At 48.3% G+C, this 23257-nt stretch overlaps 10 protein-coding genes across 10 annotated transcripts; 8 read left to right on the top strand and 2 right to left on the bottom strand.

Moving 5' to 3' along the window:
- Positions 1 to 753: 753 nt before the first annotated feature.
- Positions 754 to 1987, top strand: N7516_011478 (uncharacterized protein; the record flags this gene model as incomplete). The annotated part of the gene is made up of 6 exons (XM_057224196.1): positions 754 to 795; positions 857 to 1198; positions 1228 to 1389; positions 1467 to 1552; positions 1577 to 1865; positions 1916 to 1987. 6 exons carry the CDS (start codon positions 754 to 756, stop codon positions 1985 to 1987), a joined length of 993 nt encoding a protein of 330 aa, XP_057069336.1.
- Positions 1988 to 2178: 191 nt separating this feature from the next.
- On the bottom strand, positions 2179 to 2985 carry N7516_011477 (YggS family pyridoxal phosphate enzyme; the record flags this gene model as incomplete). Its single annotated transcript, XM_057224195.1, has 1 exon — positions 2179 to 2985. One exon carries the CDS (start codon positions 2983 to 2985, stop codon positions 2179 to 2181), a length of 807 nt encoding a protein of 268 aa, XP_057069335.1.
- A 1550-nt stretch (positions 2986 to 4535) lies between these two features.
- N7516_011476 (uncharacterized protein) lies at positions 4536 to 4826 on the top strand (the record flags this gene model as incomplete). Its single annotated transcript, XM_057224194.1, has 1 exon — positions 4536 to 4826. The coding sequence occupies one exon, from the start codon at positions 4536 to 4538 to the stop codon at positions 4824 to 4826; it is 291 nt and encodes a 96-aa protein (XP_057069334.1).
- A 695-nt stretch (positions 4827 to 5521) lies between these two features.
- Positions 5522 to 8323, top strand: N7516_011475 (histone deacetylase hosB; the record flags this gene model as incomplete). The annotated part of the gene is made up of 1 exon (XM_057224193.1): positions 5522 to 8323. One exon carries the CDS (start codon positions 5522 to 5524, stop codon positions 8321 to 8323), a length of 2802 nt encoding a protein of 933 aa, XP_057069333.1.
- A 1858-nt stretch (positions 8324 to 10181) lies between these two features.
- On the bottom strand, positions 10182 to 11711 carry N7516_011474 (tellurite-resistance/dicarboxylate transporter family protein; the record flags this gene model as incomplete). The annotated part of the gene is made up of 3 exons (XM_057224192.1): positions 10182 to 10533; positions 10585 to 11311; positions 11366 to 11711. 3 exons carry the CDS (start codon positions 11709 to 11711, stop codon positions 10182 to 10184), a joined length of 1425 nt encoding a protein of 474 aa, XP_057069332.1.
- Positions 11712 to 12730: 1019 nt separating this feature from the next.
- On the top strand, positions 12731 to 13908 carry N7516_011473 (SDR family oxidoreductase; the record flags this gene model as incomplete). Its single annotated transcript, XM_057224191.1, has 6 exons — positions 12731 to 12774; positions 12832 to 13056; positions 13108 to 13115; positions 13164 to 13315; positions 13377 to 13471; positions 13539 to 13908. 6 exons carry the CDS (start codon positions 12731 to 12733, stop codon positions 13906 to 13908), a joined length of 894 nt encoding a protein of 297 aa, XP_057069331.1.
- A 357-nt stretch (positions 13909 to 14265) lies between these two features.
- On the top strand, positions 14266 to 16054 carry N7516_011472 (succinate--CoA ligase (GDP-forming) subunit beta; the record flags this gene model as incomplete). The annotated part of the gene is made up of 8 exons (XM_057224190.1): positions 14266 to 14319; positions 14389 to 14472; positions 14551 to 14623; positions 14683 to 14782; positions 14843 to 15388; positions 15451 to 15497; positions 15551 to 15843; positions 15920 to 16054. 8 exons carry the CDS (start codon positions 14266 to 14268, stop codon positions 16052 to 16054), a joined length of 1332 nt encoding a protein of 443 aa, XP_057069330.1.
- A 1042-nt stretch (positions 16055 to 17096) lies between these two features.
- Positions 17097 to 17303, top strand: N7516_011471 (uncharacterized protein; the record flags this gene model as incomplete). The annotated part of the gene is made up of 1 exon (XM_057224189.1): positions 17097 to 17303. One exon carries the CDS (start codon positions 17097 to 17099, stop codon positions 17301 to 17303), a length of 207 nt encoding a protein of 68 aa, XP_057069329.1.
- A 502-nt stretch (positions 17304 to 17805) lies between these two features.
- N7516_011470 (F-box domain protein) lies at positions 17806 to 19538 on the top strand (the record flags this gene model as incomplete). Its single annotated transcript, XM_057224188.1, has 4 exons — positions 17806 to 17876; positions 17930 to 18095; positions 18154 to 18548; positions 18608 to 19538. The coding sequence occupies 4 exons, from the start codon at positions 17806 to 17808 to the stop codon at positions 19536 to 19538; spliced, it is 1563 nt and encodes a 520-aa protein (XP_057069328.1).
- A 935-nt stretch (positions 19539 to 20473) lies between these two features.
- N7516_011469 (heat shock factor family protein) lies at positions 20474 to 22431 on the top strand (the record flags this gene model as incomplete). Its single annotated transcript, XM_057224187.1, has 7 exons — positions 20474 to 20763; positions 20828 to 20926; positions 20974 to 21041; positions 21104 to 21447; positions 21502 to 21571; positions 21624 to 22041; positions 22131 to 22431. The coding sequence occupies 7 exons, from the start codon at positions 20474 to 20476 to the stop codon at positions 22429 to 22431; spliced, it is 1590 nt and encodes a 529-aa protein (XP_057069327.1).
- Between the last annotated feature and the right edge of the window lie 826 nt (positions 22432 to 23257).

Below are 23257 nucleotides of genomic sequence, written 5' to 3'. Positions count from 1 at the left end.
ATAAGATCTAGTAACTCGATTGGAGAAACAATGCATATAGATTCGTAGGGAGCAGAGAGGACCGAGGGAGGAGAGAGAGAAGGAGAGAGAAGAGAAACTATCTACTACATGTTGATCTGTCCCATGTGGGTTCAGGTGCCTCAGGCATCAATACACCCAACAGTTCGAATACCGGCTATTAGTTAGTTAGTTATACGCCATATTAGCCTACAGATTCAGAATTCACAGAGGGTTTGAACCAGCAGAGTATGTTATAATGATAGTGGTGTAGGGCCAAAGGTTGTAGCGCCAAGGGATGTCAAAACTTATGGATCGGCATTGTAAAGTGTCTGATAGACGCATACTCAACCAACCGCAGACGCTTATACCCTTTGTCTTGCATCGGCTCTGTCAATTGTTACAGACATGCTAGGCACCGATGGACGAGGGCAAACAGCCACTTCTGGCCTTCTCCTTGCCGTGCTGAAGAATACCACATAAACCGCCGTCGATCCGGAGCTAAATAGTCATCACACCGACGGACCGGTAGCGGCGTAACCTTTACACCGTCCCCGTGAGAGAATCTCCCATTCTTACTGAGTAGCTAGTAATTCCGAGGTTAACTAAAGTAGGTAGAGAGTGTAGTTAACTAGTAACTTCCAAGTAACCTATATAATTAAATGTTTCCTCCACCAGCAAAACAAAGAAGTTGAAGGCCAATCTATATTTACTCAGGTTCAAATCTCATCCGAATCTCATCCAATATCAACGAAGATGGTGAAGATCATCACTGTTGTGGGGTTGACGGGTAGTCAGGTACGTACAGACCGAGACTAAGGAGGGACTTGCCAGCACTGGTGAAACTAACCAATGAAAGGGTGCCTCCGTTGCCGGTATCTATATCAAAGAGCAAGGCTGGCATGTCCGCGGCCTCACGCGTGATCCAAGCAAGCCATCAAGCCAAAGTTGGGCTGACAAAGGCGTTGAACTTGTAAAGGCCGACCTGAATGATGTTTCCACGTTGAGAACAGCTTTCGCCGGGTCTAACGTTATCTTTGGCGTCACCGACTTCTGGGGAGTCGTGTGGGATCCCAAAGCACAGGCGCTGGCAGAGTCAACTGGGCAACCTATAAACGAACTCGCATACACGGCTGAAGTGCAACAATCCCGAAACATCATTGACGCCGCAAATTCTACGATTGGCACCTTGGACAGACTCGTGTTTTCAACTCTCTCTCGCGCACTAAGAAGTGGAAGTATACCCACAACCTACACTTTGACGCGAAGTGGACGGGTGTCGACTATCTGAAGGCCACCTATCCAGCACTGGACAAGAAGACTTCGTACCTGCAGGTTGGACTGTATGTGACCAACTGGAAGAAGGGCCTACATATGGCCCGGCCCACTAAGGTAAACCGAAAGCTCTGTAGAATTACTTGGGCAGTTTACGACTACTTCAACGAAGCAAAATGCTAACACACAGGCAGCAAGCTGACGGCACGTTTGTGCTGGGTGTTCCCATAGACGGTGATGCCCTGGTTCCCATGGTGGAGGCACGTCAGGACACGGGTAAGTATGCCGTCCCGTGTATTTGAAGGGAACTTGAGTGGCTAAGATCGAACGCTGGAGGCAAATTTGTCAAGGCGCTTGTACAGGTCGAGCCGGGCAAAAATTTGCTCGGCTATGGAAGCTTCATCAGCTGGAACGAATTTGCGGTTCTGTGGGGAAAAATCCATGGTGTGGAGTGTCGTTTCGTAAGAGTCCACCGCGAAGTTCTTGAAAACGCCGTCCCTGGATGCGTTGGCGAGGAACTTGCTGATATGTTTGAGTACATCGGGGAATTTGGGTACGATGGTGGCGATCCAAGCGTTGTTCATCCTCAAAGTGTAAGTGTTTTCCCGTCTAAATCTGGAACCCTTTCTCACAAGCATAACAGCTTGGCGTGGATATCCCGGTCTATACTGTGGAGGAGTACATTAAGGGGGAAGACTGGCCTGAAGTTCAGTAAGCTCTATGCTTGGGCTTGGTGAATGCAGCATAGCATAAGTATTGTAGCAAAGTTTAAACGAAGACAGTGTCATTCCTCCGCATTTTATATCAGCATGCTCAGTGGTGATAACCACTAGAAGCCCAACAACTTTTAAAGTATACATGTATTCTCCACGAAGTCGTAATTCATAACCACCCCAGCCCACAAACTCAAACAACACTCGCCTCAGCCTTGGGCGGCCGATCCCCAAAGATCGTAGTCCCAACCCTAACCTGATCACTACCAAGAGCAATTGCCCCCTCGAAATCAGAGCTCATACCCATACTAAGCTCCAACACAGCCTCATCCCCAACCAACCCAAGCTCCTTAACAACTCGATCCCTCGTCTCCTTCAAACAAACAAAATCCTCATTCTCATTCTCTACCGTGGTCATCTGCGATCTCGCAATAGCCCCAATAGTCATGACACCCTGCAACTTAAGCCGGGGACACTGCTCACGGACATATCGACAAAGAGCCGCCGCCCCAGCAGGCTCAACACCAGCCTTATTCTCCTCGCCAGACGTATTAATCTGAACATAGATGCGCAACCTCCCATCCTCATTATGATTCGTAGCTGCCATCTCAGAATCCCTCTCACCCCAGCCCTTATCTAGCAACTTCGCCTTCTTCTCCGAGTCCACACTCTCGACAGCCCACAGCCCGCGCACGTCCCGCGCAAGCGTCACGCACTTGTTGCTCTGCAGCCCGCCGATGAAATGCCATTTGATGCTTGCAGGTAGCAAGCGCGATTTCTCGAGTAGTTCTTGAAGGTAGTTCTCGCCGAAGTGGAGTTGGGATCCTGGGGCTTGGTGTAGGGCCAGTGCGTCGGATGCGGGCTTGAGCTTGGAAACCGCGACGAGTCGGATTGGTTTGCTGGGAATTGGGGATTGGAGGACGGCTGTGCTCACTCGCGCCCGCACCGCTGTTAGGTTTGAGAGGAGTGCACTGGCACGTGCTGGTGTTGCTGGGGTCATTGTTGGAGTCTCGGATGGTGTGTTGGTTGTCATTTCAAGTAGGGTGGGGTTGTTGTTGGTGTTTGTGGTGATTGTGTTGATATTGATTGATTGGTTGAGGTGGTGTGCTCCTTTTTTTTTTGAGAACTTGGTATTGGGAATTTTAGGATTCAGTATGGGTTTAGGTACAGATTGTAATGATATGTTCAATCAATTGAGGTAAATTAAATCCGAGCTCGTTATGGATAGAAGGTGGACTTTCCATTAGAGCCTTAGGCACCAATTTCCTCGGAAGGTATTCCGACTCACGTGATCTTGATGCACCGCCACAGGTCCTGCGCCTCATACTTTATTTCACTTCCGTTTGCGTCCTTGACGATGGTGAGATCATCTATCTCGATTTACCATTTACCATTTACCACTTACTCAAGAAATCTCTATTTTTTTTTTTTTTTTTTTCTTCGGCGCTAGACGAGACAGGTCACCCGGCAGGTCATCCCGATGCGAGATCCTGGCGGCAAGCCAGACAACCCTTTACTCCAATCACGAATCTGCTTGCTCGGAAAAGAGACCCCTGCCGAGCGCCGGGTATGGGCGGATCCCCCCAGTTCACCCCAACCTGGCAGGGCTGACTGGCTGATCAAATTTGTCAAGTTTCAAACTACCTCCTTTGATGCAGGATTTTGATCTCTATTTTTAATGTCTATTTTTAATGTTTCTGCATGATTTTATTTCTAGCACTGCCTTTGTTGGACCTGTTGAAACAAGACAATAACCGCCTTGTTTTCTTTTGAGTAACTGGTTAACATAATTCTAGACTATATACCTCTCCAAAGGCAAAAGAAATAGTGGTACCAAGTCCCATCGCGCCCTCGGCGAGAATACGACCTGGTGTCAAATGTAACCTGCAGCTCTCAGCCGACGGATGGGGTAAGGTCTAGGCAAGGTATCAGCCCCCTACGGAGTAATAATATGATTAGAATAATTATGATTAGAATAATATCTGTGGGGCATAAATAATCAAAAAGATCTCTTTGACGTCAACTCCAATCAATAGCCGTGGTTCCATTCATAGACACGGTCAATGACTATTTACTCATCATTACATGAGGCAGCCTAGAACAAACTTAAAGAGCTTCTTGTATACTCTCCTTTATATATCAAATTCTTTTTCCTGATCCTAAACATCTTCATCTCCTCCCCATATCATCACCTCTCATTTCAGCTGGTCTGAACAAGCCTTTCAAATCTCTGACCATCTGGACATCATCAGCTACAGCTACAGAACATAATTTCCCGAACTTTCCGATTAGGCTTAGTAGCTACTGCTACTCCGGTACAATATTGGGCATTTGACATCCTCATTTTCCTGCCAAGACACCATCATCATTTTCATCTCGCATTCACTCTGATCGACGCATTCTGGTACTGATACTACCACGAAATCCATACCATCGTCCATCAACTATCACTATTCGACTACCAAAACGCACTGCGGGTACCCGTGGACACCCCGCAACAGTCAACCGGCAACTACCACTTTGAAGAAAAAACATACAACAAAAGCAATCATGTGCCGCCAATACTTCACTCTCTACGAATGGTGCCAATGTGAAGAAGATGCCGGCAACAACGTCTGCGCCGCCCACCGCCGGAACGGTTGCCCGGGCGTCAGTATCGAGACCGTGCATATGCACTGCTTCTGCAACTCACATGCCACGCGTGGCTTCAAGTCCGAGAAGGAGACCCGCAAGAAGGAACATAAGGTGCGCCGCCGATCTGAAGATTCCCTTGGTGAAAAGGATTCTTTCGGGCGCCGTTGGTATCAGTGGTATCAATGGCGGGGTCTGCGGTCGCGTTAGTGACAACATTTATATTTGACTTCTCGATTCTCTATCTTGTCTTTTTTTTTTTTTTTTTTTACAGCTTTGGTGTTCGGGGATTCGGGGTCTTGATTCCGATCTTGGGGAAATGGATATCTGCGGGTTTACGGTGTTCTAACGTGGATGCAATGATCTAGATGATCTGCATGGAATTCGATTCTTTTCTTTGTTGAATTCTTTTTTTATTTTTATTTTTGTCTATTTTATATTAGAGATGAGGGTCTAGTAGAGGTAACTAGTAGAGGCAGAGAGAGCATGAAGCATAAGTTGTGGATTATTACCAAAGCTATGAATAAAGAGAATATCTAACTAAAACAATAAGAACCAAGTCAAAAGGAGATTAAAGAAGATCATTGAAATCATACATATCTAAGCAATATGAACCACATAAACAATATATACAATATATACAATAGAGGTAAAGTACAAGTAGAAACAAAAGAATGTTCGCATGTCGTTGTTCTATGGTCTGGTGATCAACCGAACCCTTACCCGATTTGGTTTAACCCAAATAGCTGGGCATGTGAATCCCCACCCTTCCTTTGTCTCTTTGTTTCTTTTGTTTCCCCTTGCCTATTCAACGAACGACCTATCATCTTTCAACTTTGAATTTCATATTGAATGAGAAGAAACATCGTGTATTGGCCCTTTGTAGCAGAGTCGATATCTGCAAGATGGAATACAAACACCCCTCCATTCAGGAGGGCCCGCCGCTATTCGTAGACAATGGTGTCAACAACAACAATATCGAGGAGACACATTCTGAATTGGTCGATTCTCTGAATCGCCTCACTCTGGCGACAGAGACTCCATTGCCTTCATCCCCTCGTCTCTCTCCTGTTCCATCCTATCTTCCCCCTACTCGACCTGTACCTGCTATTCCTCTACAGCCCACCCAACCTGTTCGACCTGTCTCTTTACAGTCAGATCAATCGGTTGAAACTGTCTCTTTACAATCAAAGCAATCTGTGCAATCTGTCTCACAAACACCCGGTTCTGTCTCTGTTCGAGAGGAACGACGCAAGTCAATTGCACCACTACAAAAGCGCAAGTCCACTGCATCTCTTCGTTCTGTTTCGCAACCTCTCAAATCTTCCTCGCCAACTCCTGACCCTTTACGCCGCACATCATTTACCTCTGTGGGGTCTCAAGCCACCGCAACATCACCCGCGATGCATCCTGCACGCCTTGTCTTTAGCCCGGCCCCAGCAGCTCCAATTCCGACTGCTTCGTCTGTTGCCGCTGAGCACTTCTCAAAAGAGCTTGCATTACACCAATCTGGTGATGTCAGTACTAAAACTGCTGTCATTGTTCACGACGACTGCTATGGCCATCGTTACTCCCAGCTTGAAGCGTCAAAACGAACTCTCGAGAGAATTGTCGAAAGACCAGAGCGCATCCGCGCCTGTGCTGTGGGCATCTCAGCAGCTTATGTTCTTCTCGGCTCTCGATATGCGGAAGATCTCGCACCAAAGCTAAGTTCCAGCTTGAACGAGATTGATGTCCCTTTCCAAATCATCAAGACTGATCGCAAGGTGCATCTGTCTAATTCTGCTGTTACAGATGTCCATGGGACCCAGTGGATGTCGGAATTGAAATGGATGGGGGATCGTGCAGAGTCGCGACTCATCATGGACGGAAACGAACTTGCTAGGCAACGGACGGAAGAAGACGACGGCCTCGGGACAAGTGGTCCCGCCCTGAATACCAACGACCTCTACTTATGCTCGGAGTCTGTGAATGCCTTCCAAGGAGCCCTGGGGGGTGTCTGCGAGGGAGTGGATCTTGTTTTCAAGTCTGGTCCAATCCAGCGCGCATTCGTCTGCATTCGACCTCCCGGCCACCATTGTTCGGCTGACTTCCCTTCCGGCTTTTGCTGGATCAACAACGTTCATGTCGGAATTTCCCACGCAGCAACAACCCACGGTCTCACTCACGCTGCGATCCTTGACTTCGATCTTCACCATGGCGATGGGTCTCAGGACATCGCATACGATCACAACTCTAAATTACTCAACAAAGCACAAAGGGCCGACTTGGCCAGAGCCGATGCCACGAAATTCAAGGAATATGAAGACGCGCCTCCATATACCAAAGCAGCAATTGGCTACTACAGCTTGCATGATGTGAACTCTTTCCCTTGCGAGAATGGCGAGCGCGACAAAGTTATGAGTGCGAGCCTCTGTGTTGAAGCACACAACCAGTCCATCTGGAACGTCCACCTCCAAAATTGGGCCGATCTTGATGAGTTCTGGCAACTGTACGAGACGAAATACAACGCATTGCTCACCAAAGCCCGCTCATTTCTCCGCCAACGCACGATGGAACTCAACCAAGAACGGAAAGAGAATGCGAGTGCACCACTGCCCAAAGCAGCAATCTTTATCTCTGCTGGGTTTGACGCCAGCGAGTGGGAAGGCAGTGGCATGCAACGCCACAGCGTGAAGGTGCCAACTGAGTTCTACGCCAAGTTCACTGCGGATGTCATCCGCATGTCACAAGAGGAAGGCCTCGGTGTGGAAGGGCGCGTCATCAGCGTCCTCGAGGGCGGCTACAGTGACCGCGCGTTGTCCTCTGGTGTGCTCAGCCATCTCTCAGGTCTGAGTGAGAACTCAGAGTTCAGAAGTGAGTGGTGGTCTCAGAATAATCTGAGAGAATTGGATGCCATCATGGCTCCAACGCCCAGCAAAGGGCGCAAGAAGACTGCCGCCACCTACCTAACAGCCACCAAGTCCTTCGCAGCAAAGGTCGTTGCCCCCGGGAGGGACCGGAGGTCCACCGGGGACCTCGATGCCAACATTGTCGCTGCCCCTTTGCCAGAAGTGAGCTGGGCGGTGGCCACCGGGGAGCTCTCAAAGCTCATCATCCCCGATGGCCGCCAGACCCTGAGCTGCCGGCCGGCGGAGCTGAACCGCCAGCGACGAGAGCAGAGCGCCCAGGACGGGGGTCTCGACCTCATCATCCCCGCCGACAAGGGGCGACAGCTACGGGCGCGCAAGCCCAAGGATGCGACCCCTGTGCCCACCACCCCCCGCCCTGCCACCCCACGACGCCAGGCCCGCAAGGGCCTGAAGACCCCAAAGACCACCACTACGCCCACAACCCTCCCTGCTGCCTCGCGCGAGGCCTCCCCGTCTGTGGGCGCCTCCCGTCGGAAGAGCGCCAGTCTGACACGCGCGGGAACTCCGCACCGGGGTGTCAGCCCCCTGAACCTCCCTCCAGTTCCACAGATTCCAAGTTCCGTGGAGGGGGTCAGGGGCGGCCCCCGGATAATCCTCAACATGCCGGCGCGGGAGCCCGGTCGAGGCCGCAAGTTGTCCGGCGGTGCGGTTGATCACCACCGCCGTGGTCGAAGCTCAAAGTCCCCCAAGAAGGGGAAGAAGAAGCGTGGGAGTAACTCCGGTGGAAGCAGCCGAGCTTCCACCGGCAGTTCTCCCATAATCGCGGCAAAGGATGCCGTGATGGAGGATGCCTAGGTGACAGGCATGATCTTTGTTCCTTTCTTTTTTTTTTTTTTTTTTCTTTTTTTTTTTTTTTTTTTTTTTTTTTACATATTAGTTCGATACCCCGACTGACTTCTGTAGAATTTATCGTTCCATTTCTCCAAATTTCTGTGATCATTTGTGCAACTTTGTAGACTATAACGGTAGATGACCATTTAAGGTACAGATCTCTTTCTCTTCCACTAGTTATACTACTATACCTCTACCCTGGTTCATCTCGACCTGGATGTGCTGGACGAATGATATGTGCGTGTAGCGTGTTTTCCTGATCTTCATTCGGGCAAAAGAGGAAAGCTCGATCCAGTGGTAAGCCGTCTTTCTCTTTAAACTTGATTGGTATATTGATCCTTGTGTGAGGTGGAATGACGACTTTCTCTTTGGAGAAGACTGGTTTTGTGTCCAATCTGTTTGGCTTTGACTGTGTGCTGATCGGGAAATGCATGTCCCGGCATGAAGCTATCTGTGCTATCTTCCGATCGAAGTCTAGCTTGAAGCCTTCTGGTCCAAGGACATCAGTGCCGATGAGCAGCTTTGCTTTCAGGTCTGGTACCAAGTGAGCCTCCATTGTCAACCTAGCAGTCGCGTCGGGTCCCATGAAATAGACATGTAGCTTTATCCATTCTCTTGATAGGTGTTGGGAGCCGATGCCGTTGACTGAAATTGGTGTTTCCAGCTTTTCAATCTTTGGCCCAAGCTTTTGTGCGATGTCAGCGTCTATGAGTACCATAACACAGCCTGTGTATAAGCAGGCTGTTAGACACTGATCACGCGATTCCAACGCTACTGTGGCCGTGGCGTATCTCCAAGTACGAAATGCATATCCTGGATTGTGGGTTTTCGCTCTGTCTGATTCGTATGGGGGCAAAGTTCCTTTTGCGAACAGCGCAGGCGCAGTCTCGACTGTCGTCCCAGCTGCTACTGACTTGCATGCATCTCGACCTGGATGTGCTGGGCGAATCTTACGGCAAGGTCAGTGACTATCCATGGTGAAATGTCGTCTTGTTTCTTCACTTCCCGATGCAAGCTGGCGTTATTAACAGAGAAAATGAAGGGCAGGGATGAATCACTCCTCAGAAAGCTACATATGAGTCAACCGTCAATGAGATGACACGGCGTACATATGGTTTATCTTAAAAGGGACTTGGGTTGGGTCCACGTGACAAGAAACAAAAGTAGGAACCGCCTGACCTGCCATGTGGTGAGGTAATATATCCCGTTGTCCACGGGTTTAGATATGAGATCCGAGTGAAGGAAGATCTCTTGAATAGTCAGTCCAACGTGAACGCCGCTAGGGCAAGATTTCCGTTGAGAATTAAAGCGAATTCCGAACATATACATAAGCTCTTTGTAAAATTCTATATTTATATGGATTATAACAGATTCTAGTACGGAGTACATATCATCTCATTTGAAGATATTTCTGCTAGTTAACTAGTTAGTTATCACTTGTGATGTTTCATCGTACAATGTATGCATGCATCTTATGTTGGTTCTCGTCGAATGACAAGTAAAAGCGCGATCTTTCATCAAATGGGCCTGTGGTTTAGGGGTATAATACCCGCTTCGCACTACAACAGTGACTTGCGGGGGGTCCCGGGTTCAATTCCCGGCGGGTCCATTCTTTTTTGCTTTTGTTTTGTTTTTGCTATATCCTCGTTTTATTTTATTACTTATGTTATTTATTGTATTGTGTGTAAGTAGTGTTGAAACTGATGTTATGTAGGCATCATGAATTATATTTTCTTTCGAGGGCGTTAGGGTTTTGTGGTTTTTATACAAAACAGACATGGATATATAGAGCCCTATCGATATATATATATATATCATGCACCTATGTATGGCCTAAAACCTCTGCCGCAGCTACTGGTTTAACCCGAAGAATCTCGAAACCACCCTCATCTCTATCCTCGCCTTTCTGGGGCCACAAGATTTGTCGCGTCAAAATGGCCCGAACCATCATATAGCAAACAAAAAAGTACATCAATAGCAACGGTAATATCGCCACACACCCAACAATCTCAATAGGTTGGCAGGAGAATGCCTTGCCAATAGCAAATGTAGCAGTAATCAAGGCAGTATTAGGGAAGACAAATGAGAACCAGGTCATCGAGAAAACCATGCGACCGTGGCCAATAGCCGACCAATGGGCTGCGCTTGCAATAATGAAGAAAAATATGGCCAACCTAGGCAAGAGTTAGTGGAGTAGATAGAAACAACCAAAAAGCCGAACATACCCCCAAAGCCAAAGACACGAAAAATTAGTAACAATCTTCAAGACATCGGCAGCCAGCTCCCCATTGCCCATAAAATCGGCCGGAAACGACCTCTTCGCTCCAGCCGCCATATTCACCAGCCCGGCAACCGTAAAACCGCTCGGTCCCACAGAGACAAACATACCGGGACGGATATTTTCCCTCGGCAGCTTCTGCGTCATCAGCCGGTAGATGAAGGCCGAATAAACCATCAATGAAACCAAAAAGCCAACTCCCTGGATAGTCGTGCCGCCAATAATAACCGGCAGAGACTGTGACGGTTCCAGCTTTGCACTGAGGATCCCAGCATGTGGGCCAATGATGAGCATCGGATAAGCCGGGAAAATCCAGATAGGAGTCATCTGCGCGATGGTGAATGTCTGCGTCGACCAAAGGAGGAGGTAGATGCCAGCCGAGAACATCACAGCTAGAGTGGCATCGATCCAAAACAGAATACAGACTGCGCGCATCAACCACGGACCTGTGTTTTCGGGCCCATATTGCGATATATTGATTAGGATTGTGCCGAAGGATACTATCGACGCAGGCACGAAGAGAGACTCTGTTGGGTGCTTGAACGACGCCTTGAACGTATATGGATAATGATAGAATCGAACAAACAGGAGAGCCCAGATGATCAGATATAAAGCGATATTAACCAGGAAGACAACGATCCCAATCGTATCTAAGCCCTTAAACCGAAATGGAACTAGTCCTTGTTAGCCATGTTCAACCGAACAGAATGAGATCGACCCATGCGGACCTTGATACAAGACATTAGCTAGCCCACCTGTAGCCATAGTCAATGTAAAATACGCCCAGGTAATATGACGAATGCGCTTCTTCCAGCTCAGCTCCCCAGAAACAGTGCGCTTGAGCCCAAAAAGGCCCAGCCCGTTATACTCCCGGCCCGCCGCGGCTTCCTTATCCGGCTTTGTTTTCACAGTAGCCCGCGAAGAGGCTCGCTGCAGTGCAGCATCTAAAGCAGATGAATGAGCCTCGCGAACCCCACCACCAGGGCTTTCTTCAACGGCTCCGAGGACTGAGAGCGCCCGCTCGGCATCTTCTATCGTTGGAGTTCGGTACCCGTCTTCGCCGGGAATTCGCATGTGCCGGGGTACGTCGGATTCAGTGGCCATCACTGGCTGCTGCGATTTGGCCTAACGAATGCACACGAGGCTGAATACGAGGGTGGGGATAGCGTGGGCTTTCCTCCCTCTCGTTCGGGATTTATATTGTGCTGCTTGCTTGCGGATGATGACATGAGCGGTGGTAGAGGTGATACCACAAGAAGCTAAGACACTAGCATGGGAAAAAATAATGTACAATTTTGGGTTTCTGTTGAAGCCCTTTGATTAATAGTGATAGCGGCTGAAGATCTCTGTATGTTGTAGAGAATAATAGACAGGCCGTTGGGTCGCGGATCGACGGTGATTAATGTGGGGACCGATAGCAAGAAAGTCTACCAGTGGCAAATGCGAATAGGCTAGTGATTATTCTAGTACTTATAACGTTGTAAATAGCTGAGGGTTTCGGGTGTATTAATAGCATCAATGTCGTTAAATCCCATCGTCGCTCCTCGAATATCAAATACTGGTTCTCAGGCACAGAAGAGACGGTGTTACCTGTTAAGTTCACCTTTGGGAATCGGTACGCATCCGGGGCCACTGGACGGTTGAGTTTAAATTGCCAACATATGGGGATTAATCATGTCTGAACAATGTGCTTGTTTTCGATTGTCTCCATTGGGTTGCTTTGAGGGGATCGACAGTGCAGACCACTGAGGTACATGGATTCTCGGGATTCTCGGAAATATGTTCGAGATGGTGCAAAGTCCTAAGCTTTATTGCAGGTGGAGTAATCTACTTCAACCTATCTTCCGATTTGTTAACGTGCAATTCAGATTCATCTCCCCAAGCCACGTTTGATACTATAAAGACAAAACAGGCAATAGGGTTTAGGGCTCATTGTTATATCCCGTGAAACGGGGACCGAGGCATTTGTTGGGTCTCCACTTGTCTAGTTGATGCGGTTGTAGTTGCTCTCGCCAGCTGTTCTATCACATCGTGGACCTTTTTCTTTTCCAAATCTATAAACTTGTTTCAGTCTATTATATCCAACCTTAAACATGTCGGAAGCGACAGACACTCGCAGATCGGTGCTCATCACCGGGTAAGTGGCAAGCAACCTCGAACAGATACCAACAACAGCGTCTGATATATACCGTAGATGTTCCCCCGGTGGAATTGGCAACTCTCTTGCGCGCGAGTTTAACCGAAATGGACTGCGCGTGCTGGCCACCGCTCGCAATGCGGCGACCATCTCTGATCTGGCAGACCTCGGTATTGAAACCCTGAGCCTTACAGTGGATGACCCGGAGAACGTGAAATTGTGTTTTGCGGATGTCGAAAAGAGACTTGGAGACAAAGGTCTTGATTATCTTGTTAATAATGCGTGAGTATAGAATGTTATCCGTGGATGGTACATCTGGCTAATATCCAATAGTGGTCGGAGTATGTGACTTCGCTGTCGCGCATTTGGATAGGTACTGATTGCTGCAGATTACACCGTTCCTGCAATGGAAGTAGAGCTCGCAGAGGTTCGCCAAACATTTGAGACCAATCTTTTTGCGGTCATTACTATGTGCCAGACTTTCCTGCCCTTGCTTATCAAAGCGAAGGGTACTATTGTGCAGATTGGATCTGTCGCCGGAGTAAGTTTGCGATACATATACATTCCATCTCCGCAGATCCCACCTTACTGACAATAACTAGATCATCCCATATGTATTCGGCTCTGTCTACAACGCCTCTAAAGCAGCACTACACTCATTCAGTGATACGCTTCGCGTGGAGTTGGCTCCATTCGGGTTCGTTAGATACAGCCCTCCCAAATCTCAAGATCGTTATGTTATGTTTTCTAACAAGGATCAACAGCGTCCATGTTACAACCATCGTTACCGGCGGTGTTCAATCGCGTATTGCGCGTACTGACCGTGCTCTGCAGCCGGGTTCTTTGTATTCCCCTATCGAGAACGAGTATCTTACCCGTGTGAAGCATAGCCAGCACAACGCTATGCCCAATGATACCTATGCTCGCAGTGTCGTTTCTCAAGTGTTGTATGGCTCAGCTCCATGGCGCTGGTTGTGGCCGTGGGCTCGTGGTCGCAAGAGCTGGATCTGGGAGGGTCGTGCTAGCTGGTTGATCTGGATGCTGTCGGGTGGCTGGGCTTGGTCGGGACTGTTTGGTCGGGTCATGACTAAAATGTTCAAACTATGGAAGATTAAAAATGCTCTGGGTAAATAAGGGAAGGAATTTTATTTACATCTGTAGTAATACAGAACAAGACTTGGACTACAATCCAATATTTATAAATATATAGATATATAGATATATATATACAGATGAAATATCTGGAAGTACCGACTTCAATAGCCTTGTTCCGTTATATTCGCGTTGTCCCCGATCCCATGCTGAGTCAGGTCCGTATCGATCGCTGGTTGGCTACGGCACCCGATTTTACCGTAATGCAAAGGTCACCCCGAACAAGTGAAAAAGAAAGCTGTTCTCCCGGTTCCTTACCAAACTTATCTAAACGGGCTTTTATACCTTTGCCCTTCTACAACATCCCCCCTCTCCTCTCCTCTCTCATCCTAATTCATCATGTTCAAGCTTGCTCGCGCTAGACCCTTTGCGGCCGCCTTCAAGGCTGCGACAGTGAGTTATATCTGAATTCAATTCGGTCTCGTTTTATGTGATTGAGCTGACTTTGGCCATAAACAATAGCAACCCTCCATCCAGAGCAGACTCAATTTGCAGAAGCGAAACCTTTCCGTTCACGAGTACCTCTCCGCAAGGCTCCTCAAGTCGGTACGTGAACCCGCGTTTCACCCTTCGGTCGCCCCGAAAAAAAAAAAAGGAACTCGGGATCGCTGATCAACAATCTAGTACGGTGTCGGTGTCCCCAGGGGTGAGGTCGCCAACAATGCCGAAGAGGCCGAGGCTATTGCCAAGTCCATCGGTAAGAACACCCTACTGACCTTCCCCCTTGAAACGCGCTCGCTGAACATTACATTTCAGGTGGTGGTGATCTCGTTATCAAGGCCCAGGTTCTCGCCGGTGGCCGTGGTAAGGGTCAGTTCGACAATGGTCTCAAGGGTGGTGTCCGTGTGATCTACTCGTGAGTTGAACAAATCCGACAACAGATCGGGAACAATGAAGCTAATAGATATCTTTGCAGTCCCACCGAGGCCAAGATGTTCGCTGGCCAGATGATCGGTCACAATCTCGTTACCAAGCAGACCGGTGCTGGCGGCCGTATCTGTAACTCGGTCTACATTTGCGAGCGCAAGTTCGCCCGCCGTGAATTCTACCTCGCTGTCCTCCTTGACCGTACCACCCGTGGTCCCGTCATCGTCTCATCCTCCCAGGGTGGTATGGATATCGAGGCTGTCGCCAAGGAGAGCCCCGACGCTATCATGACCACCCCCATTGATATCCACGTCGGTGTGACTGACGAGATCGCCCGCACTATTGCCACCGACCTTGGATTCTCCGAGCAGTGCATCGAGGAGGCCAAGTCCACCATCCAGAACCTCTACAAGTGCTTCATGGAGCGCGATGCTACCCAGCTCGAGATCAACCCCCTGTCTGAGACCTCCGACCACCAGGTTCTGGCCATGGACGCTAAGCTTGGATTCGATGACAACGCCGAGTTCCGTCAGAAGGAGGCTTTCTCGTGGCGCGATGTTTCCCAGGAGGATGCCGATGAGGTCAAGGCCGCTGAGTAGGTTGCCTTGAAAGAAAACCGGCTCAAAAACACAATTGACTAACTTTTACCTTTTCTAGGCACGGTCTCAACTTCATCAAGCTCGATGGTGACATCGGCTGCCTCGGTAAGGGTTCTGTTGATACTTCCAAAGTTCACAATGCTAATTCTTGCTTTTAGTCAACGGTGCCGGTCTCGCCATGGCCACCATGGATATCATCAAGCTTAACGGCGGTACCCCCGCTAACTTCCTCGATGTCGGCGGTGGTGCCACCCCCGCTGCCATCAAGAGCGCCTTCGAGCTGATCACCAGCGACCCCAAGGTGTCCGCCGTCTTCGTTAACATCTTCGGTGGTATCGTTCGCTGTGACGCCATTGCCCAGGGTTTGATCAACGTCGTGCAGGAGATGAACTTGCGCACTCCCATCATCGCCCGTCTGCAGGGTACCAACATGGAGCAGGCCCACAAGCTGGTATGATATGATTACCGTCCCTATTTTTCCTTTCTTCGTTACGACATAAAACTAACCGAATCCTCTACTTTTCCAGATCAACGAGTCCGGCCTTAAGATCTTCTCCATCGAGGACCTCCAGAACGCCGCTGAGAAGTCCGTCCAGTTCTCCAAGGTCGTCAAGATGGCCCGCGAGATCGACGTCGGTGTTGAGTTCACCCTCGGCATCTAAGGAGTGTTTACTCTTTTCGTTATAATGATAGAGAGGGTAGGGAGCATTTTCATTTGCCTTTTTCCTGGGGCTAGCGAACCGAACCGAACAGCCGCAGTGACATCTTAGAGAGATCTTTGTGATGCTTTTGCGCCTGTTCCTGTGTCATTTATTTTCTTTTTGTCACTGTATTCTTGAGTGTTTCTATGACCTAGATCAGTTCCTAATCGGGATGTGTGAGAGATGATATATTGATCTCTCATTGTTTAGTGTGAAGGATTCCGTATAAGGTTCATTTATATGTAGAGTAGATGCTTACTCCAAGTGGGAATGGCTTGTGTTCGATCATCCCGTCAATGCCTGGTGTCGATGCCTGGTTGTACAGGCTTGCATGCTTGCAGACCTGAGGGCTGGTTTGCCAGATTCAGGGTATAAATACCCTGCTTCTCATACATTTTGAGTGGAAAATCATTTCTCTTCCTCTTCCCGATCTCTATGTAGAAGTTATAACAGCTTGGATTTGGCTGTATCTAGGTATATTCTTCGGGTAGCGTCCTAGGATCATGGCATATATGGAAGCCTCTTCGCGACCTTTGAGCTTCTTGAAAAGCTTGGCAGAGCTTAGGGAATAATAAATAAAGGGCAGGACTACAGCAACCCCCCGGCTAGATCGATCCCTCTGCCTGAAATATCAGTCACCCCATTCCTAATCGGGTAGTTAGATACCTCGACACCTATTTATGCCTGCCGCCTTCCTCACCACCTTCCAGGTTTTATACCGCCTTCGTGTCAAACTCCCCCCACACAATGTGACGACAGCAGATAACTACCTGCAATTTGTATATAAACACGTAGTAAAAACAAGTCACTTTAGTCCTATGTATCTTATACGACTCGAGCAGCAAACACTTGTTTACATACATTATCCTGCCTTCTTCCAACCCATTTTTCCGACCAAATCTATAAGTTTTAATCCTTTTTTTCCCCATCATTTCCATCCTGTTTTTGTCATTCCAGCAACCAAAATGCCTCTTTAGGCCTAGCATACCTTGATTCGTCCGATATGGACCCTGATTCGGACTATGAGATCGTCCCCGAGTCCCTACCTACGCTACTAAGTACCAATCCTACCGAGCCACGGATGCCTCTCCCGCCTGCCAATAAGCAATACAGTGACAGTGACAGTGACAGTGACAGTGATGAGACTGGGACTAGGACTAGGGGAAATAGACGTGGAAGGGGCCGGAAACGCGCTTGGGGACCTGGTTGAGAAGCACATTTAACCTATATGAGCAAACAAATGCTTAAATCAATGGAAATATACGCTTTTTTCTGATCAAAACGCATGTTTTTTTACTATGTTGTATGTAAACCAGAATTCCTATGGTGGTGGCAGAATTATATGGCAGAAATCTCTACACTGGCAGAAAGCATGGCAGAATCCAGTATCGCACCCGATTAGGAAGGCGGTACTGAATTTCCAGGCATTTTCAGGCAGGGGGGAGGTTGCTATAGTCCTGCCCTAAATAAAATCTATAATACTTCCATGATGGATATAACAAAGAAGGAAAGAAGAAACGTGTGAATGTTGAGCCTCCAGGGCTCCAGATGTCGCTTATGTACTGAAGTCCACGGATCACCTCCAAGACTCCCTTACCATCTATCTTACTTGAACCTCAGCCCGTTGCCCAGGCGCAATCCTGGAAGGAACCCCATGTTTTTCTGAAAATCTTTTCACTTATCTCTGAAAGTCTCTTTCGATTTAATCCAATATGGACTCAAACACCCAAGCTATTCTCACAGGCTTTATGGCTCTCCGCGACAACTCAAGCCGGCGAGCAGCGTATGTCCCACATCCAAAGTTTAGAGCCGACTCTGACCCGCTAATACAAACAGGCTCAATGAAATCCTTGATAACCTAAGTCCTTATGAGATACGAGAAGTGAAACGCCGATTCGAAACGATGACATTCCAATATGACTTACTCGGCAAACTGCCTCTTGAACTGGTGGTTATGTTGGTAAAGTACTTGGACCTAGCTGATCTTGTTCTCCTTCGAAGAGTATGCCATCGTCTATTGGGATACTTGTGACGTCTATTGACATGTTTACATTATAAAGGTCTCCAAACGATGGCAAGTACTGCTCTCTTCACCTATCGTCGTCGCCACTACAATCAGATATCACATGGGAAACAGTGTCATCCAGCCCGACTTTACCCCGGCTAATTTGAATGCGTTGATTAAAAAACGAATTCGAGTGGAAAGGGGCTTGCCTGCTGTCGTGGTGAAAGTCCCTTATGACGCGTCTCCCGATATAGACGCCGCGCCAAACAGAGACGCTATAAGTTGTTCTAATGGAGTATGCGCGTGGATTGAAGAATCCACAGGTCGGACGACTATCTACATGGTAAACCTACCAACCGGCGAAAACAGAACCCTGACAACGGCAAATCGAGAAGAATTTACTCATGTCCAGGTCTCGGATACTCTGATCTCAGCAACTTCTGTTCGGGGGTATGTAACCAGGAAGCCAATCTCATCGTGTTGAATGCACTTCTGACTGGACACGATAGGTATTGTCATGTCTGGAACATGCATAACCAACAGTACAAATCCTTCCGCATTCCTTCGTTGCGATTTGGTCATTACATATCTATCGGATCTAAAGTCATGCTGAGCTACGTGGATTCCGTAGTCCACTTCTGCTTTAACTCTGGAGTCACCCGTTCCATCCAAATCGGGCCGCTCATTCTTTTGCTGTCATTGCATGCAGAGGAGGATGGATTCTCCGTCGTTTGCGTCCGCAGAAAAGATGGCGACAATATTCAACTACGGGCTAGCTTATTCTGGGAAGCGCATCATTTGCAGACCCGGAAGTTCTTTGTCCATGATAATACGTTTATCTGTATCTGGGAGCAATATCAAGAGCTTCCTTTCAGACACGACGAAGTATGGGTCACACCAGAAGACACCATACCAAAATACAGAGCGTGTCTGCATCCTGGTCAAAGTTCTACTTTGCTGGGAAATTGTACGACTGAAAATTACAGGAGGGCATTCTATTCTACCGATGATCCTCCTCTGCGAGATGAGGGTAAGCTTGGTTCACTTTTTCTTTCACTCGAGGCAGATGACCGGATTATTGCGCATTTCCACGCTCTACAGCCGAACTTCAGGGGTCCTCACATCAACCTAGACTATTCAGCCCAAGGTCGTGGCCTGATTTATTGTTTTGAGAACTCCCACCTCCCAGGAACAACAATATTGCGCATTGGCTTTGAATTTTCAGGTCCTTCCCTTGTCCGCGATGCTAAAACGTGTCGATTCGAGTCCTCACACAGTGTGGTTTTTCCATATGAGCAGTTTTGCACCTCGGCTTTGGGGAACGGGGACTTTGTTATATTTTTCGCGGAAGAGACAATCTGGATCTGGTGCTTTGATGAGACATGGCGTCCTTCTGGTCTCCCTGATATGGTGATTGCAACTGGCTTATTTGATAGGTAGAAAGAAAGTGTGGGAATCCGTTGAAGAAATGACTATGGACGATATCAACTAGTCGGATATGTAACCCCTGTCAAACCCACCTGAACACCCGCGGACTAGTGGACGACTGCAGTCAATACAAGCTCCTTGTCAAGTAATACTGTTTGAATAAATATGTCGGTACCCCGACAAGGATTAGACTCAGCCATGTGTGTATGTGAAATCATGATAGTCATGATAGTCATGGTTGTTATTAGGGGGTAATTTAAGGTATAATAATAGTAACTATGTAGAGCTACAACATGCACCCCTTAAAATGCCGGTAGAAGAGTTAAATACATCCAGACTCTTTAATTCAAGTTATATATATATATATATATATATAATATATTATATATTATATGTTATAGTGTTATAGTTGATACTTAAATTGGTAGGGCTATGAGAGATAGTAAAAGTAAATAGCCCTACGACCCCTTTTTCCACATATATATGTAATATCATATATAATATATATAACTATATAACTATAACTATATATATATATATATATATATATAGTTATATATAATATCTTTTTCTTTTATCCCTGTACTTCATATAAACCTGTATAATTCACATCTGCAGATCCGATTGTCAACGCATTTCCGGCCCCCTTCCCCGCAGAAAGAGAGAAACCCTTTTTTTCTCAACCTTCCAGACACTTCGAGACTTTCTTCTTTTTCTTCTTCTTCTTCTTCTTCTTTTCCCCCCTTGTCACATTTATTATTATCCTTTTTTTCCCCCAGAAAAGAACCCACTTTCCGCGCGATGACAGAAGTGTTGATTATTGGTTGATCTCCCACGTTCTTTCGGCACGAGCATAAACGGTCCATCGCGTCCGAATTCCACCCCTCACGATCCCGTCGCATCCACCATCGATTTTGTGCTATACATAAACCCACACCCTTTCCGACATGAGTCGTCTTGCCGACCCTCCTTCTACTAGGATTTCATTTGCCGGGGTACCAGACGCCCCCGGCAGGACACGAAACATTCCTGTGCTTTCGTCGTCTGGTCAGCATTCGATGGATATCACCCCTCCGCCTACGGGCGCGCATGGCACTGACGACCGAATGACCGGGATCACCAATGGCACTGAAGCTGGAAACAATTCTTTGAATGCTCCCAATCCGGCTATTAGCGCTACGGCGGTAGCTCAGCAGCCAAAAGTCGTCCAAACTGCTTTCATTCACAAGCTCTACAAGTATGTGTTTTTTTTTTGCCCTTCGCTTTTTTGATCTCCATCGGCTTACAATTTTTGGAAACAGTATGCTAGAAGACCCCGGCATTCAACATCTCATCTCTTGGTCCGGTACAAACGATAGCTTCGTCATGTCGCCAACGTCGGAATTCTCCAAAGTCCTAGCGTGGGTGCTATCCTCTCTCCCAATAAACTCGTCCCTGACCCTCTTAGATCGTACTTCAAGCATACCAATATCTCCTCGTTCGTTCGACAGCTGAATATGTATGGGTTTCACAAAGGTGAGTGTTTTGGCACGTTAGCGTTGATTGGGGTGATTTCTGACCATTCTTGATTCTGCTAGTGAGCGACGTCTTTCACACCGGATCGCCAGATTCTGCGCTCTGGGAATTTAAACATGGCAATGGGAACTTCAAAAGAGGCGATCTAGCTGGTCTACGAGAGATCAAGCGCCGTGCTTCGAGACACGCTTTGATCCACCGCGATTCATTCCCTAGCCACAAGCCTCCTGCTTCGCAGCCTGGAACACCCGCTGAACCCGTAACTGATACGACCGAACTTAGGTTCCAAACCATGGAGCACAACATATACGAGCTGCTTGCTCGTGTGGCTCGGGCGGAGGAAGGCAATATCGCACTCAATTCAAGATGTCATGCTATGACCGACAGCCTGACAAAGTGCTACCAAGTATGTCTGCCGTCTATGTTATTTCGGGGTGTATCGGTGCTAACCTGGTTCTAGTGGACGCATTCTATTTCACGGTTTCTTCAAGCTGTTGTGCCCGATAGGGAAAGCCCTCTACATCGCGATGGTATGTCAATACTGCCGCTTCCCTCATGGTGACACGCACTGACACTCCCCAGTCTCGAGCATGCAAAAAGAAGTTGAGAAACATATGGAATTCATGCGCGCTATCGAACCCGCTCACGAGACTCTCATGCCTCCCCGGCAACATCATTACTTCGCCAACATGACTGAAGCCGGTCCACCTTTGTCCCCGCGCCAGATGCCCCAGGACGATGCCCGTCGACCCTCCATGATGGACCATACACCTAGACCCACCAACATGATCCGGCCGCCCGTCCCTCCCCATCTCTCAGTATCCTCTCGCCGCTACGGCTCGATTGGCGGCGCCAATCCTGCCTCAGCATACGCTCGCCCACAACCTCCCGTCGCCCCGCCCCCACAACAACCGATGCCTCATCCTCTCTCCGTATCAACATCCCCAGGGCCTAACTTGGCCCGCCGTCACACGTCTGCGGACATCCGACAGCACGGCTGGTCCCCCTCGGCTGCTTCCCCCTACCCCCTGGCAACCCCCCACACGGCCCTTGGCCTTCATCACCAGGACACCGGACCCCGGTCTCTAGTGACCAGCAAGTCCGCGATGTCCTCGCCCAATACGAAATGGGTGCTCCCCGTCGCCTTCAAGAACAATCCCGCCACCCCACCCCACCCACTGCCGAACCTTCCCCATCCTTGCTCGGTGTCGACAACGGCTGGACAATTGGCGGGTCAAGATTCCCCCACGGCTCTTCGTTGCCCGCAACCCGTCGGTCGAGCATGGCAAGCAATGTGCATTCATTGCTCAATCCGGCCGATACTGCTGAAAGACCTGATGAGGACCAGCAGGCAGTGGCAGAGGACCGGAAGCGGAAGCGGTTGGAATAAAATCCTAAACATTGGAAGATCCCCAGCATCCACCTTTCACTGATCGTGGCACTACATTCTCCTTCTCTCATCAATTCTCTACACCACCGACAAGCTATGGCACCCCCTTCTACTTCTCCCGCTCTTTTGACCTTCATATGTACCATTGACTAGAGCAAAGGGCACTCATCTCCATACATCTGAAGAATGTCCACAGCTCTGTTCTCAACCTTTTAATTGCGCCTGTAGATGTCACTTTCCCCATTTCTTCTCCTTCTCCTTCTCCTTCTCCTTCTCCTTCCATCTTTTCTATTTTTGGATATTTAATTCTGGCGAACGCACGCCAATCCCGGGCACTTGGCCTACGGATCTCCGTGTCCCCATACTTCGTTCACACACATCATATTATATATACCCTTGGGTTGGGCGGAGCAAAATAAAAAAAACTCATTGAATCTTGTGGCACTTAGAGCAAGAGACTGGAATTGGATTGTATTTTATATTTTGCAGTTTGATTATATCAATTGGAATGATGTTTTTTTTTCTGCAGACCGTTTTGGTTGGGTATCTTGTTGGAGTGGCACATGGCACAGGATGACACTCAGTTGAGTTATCATTTGAGTATGTATGCAGTCTTGCCTGGTCGTGTGTAGCCAAGGGACATTGCGTTGTAGTCTGTCGCTGACAGTTCGGGCGCCGGCAGGCAATCCCACCGTGGCAGCATGGGTTCAACCCCAAGAACCCGAATCAAGGCCCAATCGCCGTGTCCGGTGCATCCAGAGTGACCAAGATCAAAGCCTAATCCACCCAAGAAGAACCGGGAGCCATGTGAAAGCTCGCGCAACGC

Source organism: Penicillium verrucosum (assembly GCF_028828655.1).
Source record: "Penicillium verrucosum strain IBT 35672 chromosome Unknown utg000005l_segment0_segment0, whole genome shotgun sequence".
Lineage (NCBI taxonomy): Eukaryota > Fungi > Ascomycota > Eurotiomycetes > Eurotiales > Aspergillaceae > Penicillium > Penicillium verrucosum.
Note: the sequence above shows the minus strand (reverse complement) of the source record. Positions and strands in the feature narration are given on the sequence as shown.